General features: G+C 43.1%; 1 protein-coding gene across 1 annotated transcript in view; it reads left to right on the forward strand.

Annotated features, from left to right (window-relative positions):
* Positions 1-10,334, forward strand: part of LOC106514884 (transmembrane protein 151B) — a 25,276-nt gene extending 14,942 nt beyond the window's left edge. The window contains exons 2-6 of the mRNA XM_014004416.1: positions 313-654; positions 1,009-1,143; positions 1,266-1,405; positions 1,769-1,808; positions 3,753-10,334. Coding sequence (XP_013859870.1) covers positions 313-654; positions 1,009-1,143; positions 1,266-1,405; positions 1,769-1,808; positions 3,753-4,943 — 1,848 coding nt within the window. The 3' untranslated portion in view covers positions 4,944-10,334. The remainder of the gene's footprint in view (positions 1-312; positions 655-1,008; positions 1,144-1,265; positions 1,406-1,768; positions 1,809-3,752) is intronic.
* Positions 10,335-10,948: the final 614 nt, after the last annotated feature.

The raw sequence follows: 10,948 nt of genomic DNA on the forward strand, positions 1-10,948 counted from the left end.
GATCCATACATTGATAATGTCTGACTGGGCCTCATGCCACTTTAGTTCAACAAATTGGGCCCCGAGGTCAGAAAGGTTAAGAACCCCTGATTTATCCCACATAGAACCCTGATTTTAGCACCATTCAGTGTGTCTGGGGTTACATGAAGATATAGAAGGAATAGAGACAGAAACGTCCACAAAAGAACTTACATATTTTCTTCAGAACCTGCCTACAGCGTCTGCACAGTACTGAACGTGAAGAATATTATAGGTTATAAAGAGAAAAATGTGAATTTGGTGCTAAAACCAACTTCCTCCTCTTCTCCTCAGCAAAAGCCGGTCCAGCAGTCTCTGGCCTCCTCTCTGTGCAGAGAGTCCCACTGGAAGTGCCTGCTCCTGACCCTCCTCATGTACGGCTGTTTTGCCACGCTGGCCTGGTGCGCTCTCTGTCGCGTGCCTGTCCTCGGCTCCTCCTCCTCCGTACCGCTCGGCGCTGACGACGACGCCACGTCGGCGGCGTACTACAATGACATCCTGCACCTGGAGAGCCCGTGCTCCAGCGGTTACGTCTACATCCCCCTGGCTTTCCTGGCGATGTTGTACGTGGTTTACCTGGTGGAGTGTTGGCACTGCTTCTCCAAGACGGCCACGCTAGCTCACGCCGAATTCCAGGTAAAACCCAGATGGAGCAGAAATAAACGCAAGTTTTGTTATTTGTAGAATTTCCTACAATGCTGTAAGGGAAATGATTGCCCAGTCATCTGGAAAAGACTCGACTCGAATGCTTTTTGATCATCTGTTATCAAGAATTCCAGCTGCTTATTGTCTTTTCTTAGTTTTTATCTGCTTCTGCCAGAAAAACATGAATTATTACAACATATTGAGCAGAAACTGCTTTACACACTTGACTATTTGCAAACAATAACCATCCATCTTGTGTGCACTTTTATTCTGATTCCCTAAAAACTTCCAGGCAACTAATTTTGCATTTTCAACAAAATAAATGAACGTTAACTCATTTGTCAGGAAGTGTACGAGCGCGTGCAGAGACTGCAGCAGGCCACTCCCTGTATTTGGTGGAAGGCCATCAGTTATCACTACGTGCGGAGGACCAGACAAGTGACGAGATATCGCAATGGAGACGCATACACGACCACACAGGTGGGACACGCGCACCTACACGTCCTCCTGCTTTCACTGTAAAACTTCAGCTGTGATTCTGTTTGTGTAAAACGTTTCTAATGACAGCCGYTTGCCTCTGCCGTCCTCCTTCTCTTCTTTAGGTGTACCACGAGCGGGTGAACACCCACGCCTCCAGCTCGGAGTTCGACTACGCTCGCTACGGCGTCAAAGACGTGTCGAAGCAGCTGCTGGACCTGGAGCGGCACCCTGCCGTTCGTCTTCGTTTCACCAAGTGTTTCAGGTGCGTTTAATAATCAACTCTTATGGGCTCGACACACCGGGGGCGGCAAATGAGAGAGGGTAATGTGTGTCATYGCAACACACATTAAAAATAAAACAATAAACAAATAAAAATAAAAGCAAGTGTTTTGTATTGGAAACAAGTGATAAAATAGGTGGAATACTTCTCAAGGAAAAAACTGCATGAATCAAACTCACACAAGATGGCTAACTGTGACTATCTTGTAGGAGCAACGTCGTCTCTCGTGTGTTGAGCCCATTAAACTGGTTGACTTGAAATTAACTTGATCCTAAAAAGACGTTCTTTTCTTCGTGTTAGAACAGACTTTAACCTTTTTGGGGTTTTTTTTTTGTGTGTATTTAGCTTCTCCAGTGCACGTGCTGAAGCAGCCTACCTCACCCAGGTAAGATGGAGCAATAATAGAGGCCAGCTATAAATATGTGGCGAACATGATTCACACAAAAAATGATCTTTATCTGTTAAATTGACTAAATTAATGAGATGTGTAATGGTGCGTTCACACCGAACGCGATTTCAGCTTCAAAATCGCAGCCAACGCTGAAGTTTGAAGCTTGTGCACTTTGAGGTCAGACGCAGGACAGTTGTTGAAGCGCTGCACGGCGACAGCCGCCCCGCCCCTCCCTCCTCTGTGGGGCTGTTTAATGTCGGACGAGGAAGTGGCTTTGCTTTATTTACAGACAGCCAGAACGTGTCACGTTCATCAGATAATTAATTCATAATTAATTCACCAGATAATTCAGAGTAGAGGCTCACAGCTCGCTTTCAGGACTATTTTTTTCAGTCTGATGAGTCGCTGCCACGCATTGGTGCGGATCAGGACACGACTGCAGCACTCATTTCAGCTAAAGAGCTCCTCTCCATCTGTTTCAGGTTAGTGGACATCATTCAGTAAACTGTCCCGTCGGGAAATATGTCACTACGTCACACAGTGGAGTCTCTCTGATTGGTTGACGCTGCGCGTCGAGCTGCAAAAGTTCAGATTTTCTAACTTCAGCGATTTGGACGAAATCGTTCAAATCGCGCTGCTCTAATCGCGCTTGAGGCGCCGCAGAACTTCCCGACGTTGCTTGAAGCGCGTCCACCATAGACTTTGTATGTAAACCTGCTGCTCCTGACGCTGAAATCGCGTTCGGTGTGAACGCACCATAAGATTGATAAGCTGTGGTTGGCATCTTAAATTGAACTGACCTCAGAATGTAATGAGTTGTAGAGTCATTGGGCCTCGTGCAAAAACATGTTCACATTCTTGTCCTAAATTTCTCTTCCTTTTGTTCGTACAAACATGCCACGTCAGATTCAACAAACTCTTCTATCTTCATGAAAAGTGTGTAAATAAGCTGCGTGAACTGATGAATGCAGTTTCAGGTGCTCGTGCACAGGGAGAGGTGATTAGCATAATCTACCACCCTAAAAACACCATATAAGGCTACGTTTCCTGCCCCACATACCAGGATGTGTCCATTCATAAATGACATCGCAAAGTAAAACAGAAGAACTATACAAGTTTGGAGATTGAAGTCCTGCTCTCAGAGATCCAGAAAAGAAAATCTGTCATTTTTAGCAGCGTCAGCTGTGGAATTAAAGGAATGAAATGATGACTGCTGTTAATGTCGTGTCTCCTGTGGGTCGTACAGTCACAGAAATATAAATCTAAATCATATTAATCTCTCTAGGCCTGCTCCGGTTTTCCTTTTGTCAAATATTTTAAATTTAAGTGTAAACAACTGTGTTACATAGTTTTCATTTATTCAGAAGAAGAGCAGTCACACACCGCTACCCCACCCCACCCGGCCGTCGCAAAAGCCAGATGCGTTTCTTTAAAAAAAAACATTTTAAAATGTCTCCGAACTTCATTCAGCATTAACAGCCAATTTATTTTAATTTAACCAAATTATGTCATTAGTTTACATTATTACATTTAAAATCTAATTCCAGTTCAAACAGAATAACCTATTGTCAACATAATTATAGAGTGTGATTTATTTTCAACTCAAAATATCTTCAAACTAACGAAATATAAAAATATTAGTGAAGAAAATCTGTCTGGATAACAGCAGACTGACTGCTCGTAAAATATACAACATGTCTGGACCACTCGTGAATTTTGTTCGTATCTGAAAAAAATGTTAGAATGTGAGAAAATTGGTGAATGCCACAAATTCTCCTAAATCACTCGTACGCACAACTTAAAAACAAATCTGTGTGTACGAACGGTTCTTGCTTGAGGCCCATTAGTTCATGAAACATTTTGCTGAGGTAAGGCAAACAAACACGGACGACATTTAGTAAGTTTTATTGTAACTGTGTTTCTTTCTCTGATTTCAAGCGAGCGCGCTTCTTCGGGGAGAACGAGGGACTTGAYGACTACATGGAGGCCAGGGAGGGGATGCACCTGAAGAACGTGGATTTCCGCGAGCACATCCTGGCGTTCCAAGACCCGGCTCATCAACCATGGTTTTCCAGGCACAGAGTCTTCTGGCTGGCCTCGGCCTTCCTGCTGTCCTGGCCGCTGCGCGTGGTGTCGGAGCACCGCACGGCGTACGTCCACTACCATGTGGAGAAGCTGTTCGGAGAGGACGAGGACGTCGGCGGAGGAGGTGGAGTTGGCGGAGGAGGGCAGGGCCAAGGACGAGGCGACGGGGTCGACGGAGGGACTGAGAACGGGGTCCATCCTGGAAGGATCGGGATGGGCCTGAACGGGACGAGCTACAGAGCCATCTCCCGTGTCAACACGGTGGACATGACAGAGTTGGAGTGGCACATCCGTTGCAACCAACAGATGGTCCCGAGCTACTCCCAGGCCCTCCTCATGGACTTGGACATTAGTGGAGGAACGAACCCTACGGCCTCCACGCCCATCTCGGGGCCTCCGAGCGTCACCCCAACACAGGGCTCTCACCCGCCCCCCCTGGCTCTCCCTGTTGTCTTCAACTCCGCCTACCTCCTGCAGAGCTGCCCCAGGTGTCGGCGGACCACGTCGAGCTCCAGTCTCCCCTCCAGGTTGAGGGCCCCGATGGGAACCACGGCCCTGCTGAATGCCACCGTGGCTGGGATCAGAGCGGCCGGGCCAGGAGGCGGTGGCGGCGGCGGCATCGGAGGAAGACTGGTGCTCAGCCGGAGCGGATTCTCTCTGGGGAGACTTGGAGGCGGGCGCCAGAACAGCTTGCTTCATTCACGGAGCATGGGAGGAGGACTGGGAGGCAGCAGGGAGGACGGATCGGGCAACGTAGGGGGAGGAGGARGCAGCGGTGGCGGCGGAGGGTTTCTGGGGTTAGGCTCGAGACAGAACAACGAGGAGACCAGAGGGGTGCTCGAAGGGGAGGACGACGAAGAAGAGGAGGAGGTGAGGAGRAGGGAAGGCAGGAGGGGAGAGAGGGACGAAGAGGCGGAGCAGGAGAGCAGCGTGGGAGGAGAAGGGAGGGACCGGGATCGTCCTCCGTCCTACCAGGACGCATTCTTCTTCCCCGTCCTCATCATACACGGGGAGGAGAGCTGCCACGCCGGCGACGGCGTGTGATGAAGGAACCAGAGCAGAGGACCAGGTGTGATGGAAGGCAGGAGAGAATCAGGTGACAAATATAACAAACAGGGAGATCTGACAAAAATCACAAGTTCAGAGTGAGAGGATGGCAAAGTAAGAGTGGAAATAAAGTGAGAGGAGCTGAAGGCTTTACTGCACACAGAACAGGCTGACGGATCGGACAGAAAACTTAGGAAGGTGTTTCCAGATATATCTATGCAGGAGGAGCTGGAGTGGGAGAGCTAACAAGTCTAAAGATAGCATGGAGAGCAGCGGAGGGACACGGAAACAAAGAGGAACAAGGTGTTTATTTTTACACACTTTAAGCGAGTATTTGAAGGGTTCAAGCCTTAGATGAAAACAGACACTTAAAAACTGCAATTTAAAAAGAAGAATTTAGAAATAATAATAATAATAATAATCCAGATTCTCCATCAATTCGGCTCGAACAGCACCTGATCGGTCCATCTTCACGGCCGTGCCGATGAAGGAGTAGTAGCATCGATTTTTCCTCCTCGTCTCGTCCCGCTGTCTTACTTTTTCCTCCATTAGCTTCCCGACCACTTCGTCCATTACTGTTATGGAGCTAAGAGAGAAAAAAAACATCATAAAAAGTGGAGCCATCGCTTCCTCCGTTAGCTCTATCTTTCCTCCAGCCGTCTTGTTCACTCCGTCTGTTTTATCACATCTCACACACCCCTCTGCTCACAGAAAACCTCAGTTAGATGGATTGATGTCGATCTGAGACACAAATTTGACTGATTAATGGGGATGGAACAGTTTAGGAAAAAAGGAAAGGGAAGGYATTAAATCTCTGAAACTCGTTTTTTTATGAGAGTAAAGGAAGTTCTTTCTTTTGTAAACTGAGCATAATTTGGTGTCTTTCTCTGTCACTGCGATGGAGCTCTGTGTTCCTGATGCTGTGGTCAGATTTTACCTCCATTTATCCCTCATCTCTCATCACCTATGGGTTTAGGTTTTCCCTCCAATGATTATGTTTAATAAAAACAGACACTTATTTATATTGAGATTCTTTAGTTTTAAGAACAAAAAATCTAACAAGATCTGGACAAATTGCCAATAAAGTGAGTCAAAGAGGAACAGACATAAACATAAAACCTTTTAAGGTAGCCACCATCAAATAAGGTGTTATTTCCTACTATTTATATGAGCAAAAGGAGGAGAAAAACAATAAATGATATAATCTATATCAAAACATTTTGGCATGAAGAAAATCACCACTTTTGTCTCTTTTATGTCCAAATTGTTGGACTGCATGTGAAGTGAGCTGTCGAGCATAGCTGTCGTTCTTGTCCTAAAAATAGAAGAAAAATCAGACTTTCCAACAGCTTTTTTATCTTTTAGTGCAGATAATAAAACGGCAGAAAAATAAACTGAAATAACTCTCACTCCACGATCACTATGATCATTTCCTGCCCTTGAAAATTGCTTTGGTCAGGTTGTGCCGAGCTGCTACCTGCTGGTTCTGAAGAACCGTTACCAACAAACAAATGCTCTCAAAAACATCGCCTAAATATAAAATGTGTAGTAAGTTTGCCGGCATAGAGATGCATGGAAACGCTGCTAATTTAGCTAATTAGAGCTAAACGCTCTGCTGAACAGTTGTGACCCGCGAATATTCAAGATCAAAAAATAAAAAATGAGACGAGGGAGCAGATCAGAATCCTGAGGGATTTGGAGGTTTGTCCTTCGTTTTGAGTTTGCTCCTGGACTTTAGATCCAGGGAACACGGTTAGCGCTCTCAGCCATCAGTGTTTGTATTTTCATACAAAGCACACAAAACCTGCTGCAGTAGTGAGGAAAGGATTAGTTATTCAGATTATTCAGCCAGTTTCTGATGCCTCCTTCCAGCTCTCTCTGCTTACTTTTTAACATAATTTACAAAAAAGAAAAAGCACATTCAAGAAAATGAAGTAAAAGAAAAAGATCCCCCGAGAGTGGACTTTGTTGACCAAACAAACACGTCCCATCTTCAGACGAGACAGAACTGGGGGACGTTCTGGATAAAAGTGGAGCATATCTGCTGACCTGGTTTGCTTTAGAGGACACAGACTTACTCTGACACACATTTCACAAGTTCTGAATCTGGGTCACGGATCTTCCGTAGCTTTTTAGGGACACCGAACTCGAAATGGGCGAAAGACGAGTGACTTCAAAGGACGAGAGTTTCTTGGCGACTAAAGAACTGGACTACGCTGACAATATGATATTAAGGACAGTTATTTTTACACAAATATTACCTTTTGACCTGTGGTTAAGACTGTCTTCATGATTGTCCACGAATATAAAGAAGCACCACTCAACACGCTGCTGTTTTGTATTTGTTTGCAAACTCGTATCTGGGTTGGGAAGTTCTGTATTTTTATTATCATGTTTTAAAAATAAGGCTTCGTCTACACTACAACAGACTTCTTTGAACAAATTGATTTAGTTTTGTCAGAATACGTGCACCTCACTTCTAACTGAACCATAGAACTGATGGAAATATGAACTTAAATATCCATGGCTACATGAATTAGCAGCAGCACATGTCTCTGTACCTGAAGCCCTTTTTTAAAGGGTTTTCAGCTGCAGGGATCTGCAAGTCTTAACTTCATAGTTATGTTTGGTATTTAAATAAAAACTCAAAGTAGGCAACAGTCCTAAATCATAAAGCTGCAGAGTTTAGCTTGTTGTGCTATATTYAATTAGCTTGAATTGCTGTCACTTATATAGGTAGTTTGGGGTCAGCTCTGTGGACAAATATTTAAAGAAAAATCAAAGTGAATTTGAAGAGTGGTTTTGCCTTAAAATGCCAAACTTCTGTAAAACCAGCACCAAATTGGTTTGTTTCTAAAGACATTCCCAGTACTGCAGACGGGGCCTAAAATCAGTAAATGGAATACGCATTTATTTCAAACAAGAACCGTCCTCCAGACAAAACAAAATTAATTCACGTCTGTAAATTTGCTGCTTTTGTATCGTCTTCATACTTAATAAGTTCAGATTGTCAAACTAATGCCTTTTGTAAAATGTAACAATTATTATTTTACTTGTTTTTATTTGTGTTTTTCTATTGTTTTTATTTATTTAAACTTAATTTATTTGTGTATATTCTGTATAMGTATGGTGTTTTAATTGCTGGTTGGAACTGGCTTGATTCATATTTTGTAATGAGCTTGTGTCGGAGCAGGTGTTGATGTTTATTAGATATTTACATGCCGTTTTGTTACCTGAAGAGTTAAAGGTGCTTCAGGTGTGCCAAGAGAGTTCTCACCCATAATGTCTTACAGCAAACATCATGCGTAGCTAATATAGCATCTTATAATTCACAAACACCTTATCAGCTCACTTTAGAATCAGACCTTAAGAAACGAGGTTTGATTAAAAACAATAACTATCTTACCTGCTGGACAGTTTTTTTAAAGGACGCCAGTTTGGAGAAATAGTTTTTATTTCTGACCAGACTGATTAGCTAACGGTAAACAAACAGCTTACAGATGTTTATGTGRGAGGAGTTAAAGATGTGATTGGTCAGATTAAGTATTTTGGGTGGGGTTTGAAGAAGCCATAACTACTTGATTGGATGAACGCTGGGCTGCTGGAGGGTCGTGTAGCTCAGTCAAAGCAGCCAGAAAGCACCTTTATTTTTAGTCCTAACTCAAGACAGGAAGGTGCTAGCTGCACAAAATTTAAAGTCAGTTAATTATASTTACATATTTATAATATTTTTTCAGACATTGTTTTGTTTGAAACTATAGTTAATAAATTTACATGTTCACAATAGTTTTACCAGTACTTCAACTTTTAACTTACCCCTCACAAAGACGAGTCTATCTGACCAATCACTGTTTCGCTAAACTCYGCYMACTCTCTRCTTATATTTCAAACTCCGCCCACACACCAAGAAGCTCCGACTATGTCCTGCAGAGACCCCTACACAGAGTTTCTGTTGATTCAGCTGTTTTACCAGCAACTTCRCCAACTTGCAGACCTGACGTCAGTCTGACTCAGGACTTGTTGAATTGAATCRTTTGATTCCTGATTCAGTGYGAGGATTTGGATCATTAACCCAGGGCATTTCTAACTGAGCAGCTCCAGGAAACCACAGTGGATTACTGTTGCCTTAATATAACGCTAATCTACATTTCTTTAGTGCTAATACCAGCGGCGACAGCTAGCTGTAGCATCTTTAGTGCACACCTTGTAGAAAAATATTTCTGYAGAATTAATGATTCAGTGTTGGATGGCAGCCATCCACTTAAAATGGACCAGTGGGTGTCCAATCCTGGTCCCCGAGATCCAGTATCCAGAACTTCAAGAGGTAATTTAGTCACTGAATCAGGTGTGTTGGAGCAGGGGGAACAAATAAAACATGCAGGATTGGACACTCCTGGATTAGCTATAAAACCATTTCTCCAAACTGAGGTTGTTAAAAGAGCGGTGGACCCCAGGAGGAACATTTATAATTTTACTGCAGAACCCCACATCAAGATATCTGAACTGTCCCCTCAACACAAACACACACTTTGAAAAGCATTGAATTGTCCTGCTAAGCTGCCTTTTTTTCACTCAGGATTTCAGTTGATGCTGCGTTTGTGTCGCCGCTTCACAAGAACAGAGAAACCGTTGTGCTCACACATGAATGTTGTTTAAGGTTTAAGGCTAATTTGGGGGGTGATCGCACCTACTTTAGCAGTAAAAAACACTTGTAACATGACTGACGGGTCGGCATATTGAATGTTGTAACAGTCTATGTTTATCCACTTTTCATACACTAGATGTCAGCAACAACACCAACAAAGAGCCTATCTGCACACATATTCCTGTCGGAGATCCAACCACACGTTTGTCTCTGATAGATATTTATCCTTGATCTCTTTATTTTCCTTTAACGGTGGCTGAATGTGTCGCTCACGCTTCTGGCTGGACTCGTCTGTGTTGCCGAGCAGCTTTCTGACCTGTAACCACGATCTACAACAGCTCTGCTGGATAAAAAGAGCGTTTACATTCTGTGATGGAGGAGGAGTCAGTTCTGGCTGTAATTTGAATCATGGATCCAAAATCTACACGTTCGAACCATCACCTGACTTTATCATGTAATACTCTTAACAAATATGACTGATGTATTGTTGTCTATACCGTTACTGTTGTGCTCCTGTTAAACACTGAAAAAAATAATATATATATATATGTAAAGAACTGGTTTGAATCAGTTCCACAGGTTTCCACTGCAGTTTGAGCTTTTATTTCCAATGTACGTTCTATAAACTGAGTCTATCGACCTGTGTTTCACTCTATTGTAACACAATTTCTTCTGGACAATCCAAATAAAACTTACAGTTTCTATGAACTGTATCTAATAAAGACCCAGAATTCTTTGAAGAAAAGCAAACTGCTCGCAGACTTTCATGATAGTTTTACACTAAATCTCAGGTTGAGGAAAATAACGTACTGCTGACTCGTCATATTGTAGCCGAATGACAGAGGAAGAAGTTGCAAGAAAATCTGTTTTGTGGTTTATGAGATATTTTGCTAACAGTTAGACAACATGGCACCATAAAACTACTAATTTATACAACAGAAAACACTTGACCGGTTTTAAAACATATCTCCAGAAGGTGCACTGACTGTGTTTGGACACTAGAGGGCGGCAGAGCTTCTGAACCGCTGGTCCTCTGACACACCTGAATCCAATCAGCTCATCAGACCCGTTGTCTCCAGTCAGGCTCAGTTCAGTCTTACTTTGTAAAACTGCAACAAATCTGTTGTCTTTTCTGGATTTTCCTCATCTGCTTAACGGTAAGTATTATATAAAATTATAATGTATGTGTTTTTTGACTTAAACTATTTTTAATGTTTAGGTTTGGGGGGACTAAAATCTACCTTTAAATTTAACTAACCTGTACTGAAGTTGCTGTTTATTCATGAATTATTGTTTATTTTCATTGTGAAATTACACATTTTAATCTTATGTCCTGATGCATCTCAGTAATCCAGGT

The sequence above is a fragment of the Austrofundulus limnaeus genome, unplaced genomic scaffold (assembly GCF_001266775.1).
Source record: "Austrofundulus limnaeus strain Quisiro unplaced genomic scaffold, Austrofundulus_limnaeus-1.0 Scaffold23, whole genome shotgun sequence".
NCBI classification, from domain to species: domain Eukaryota; kingdom Metazoa; phylum Chordata; class Actinopteri; order Cyprinodontiformes; family Rivulidae; genus Austrofundulus; species Austrofundulus limnaeus.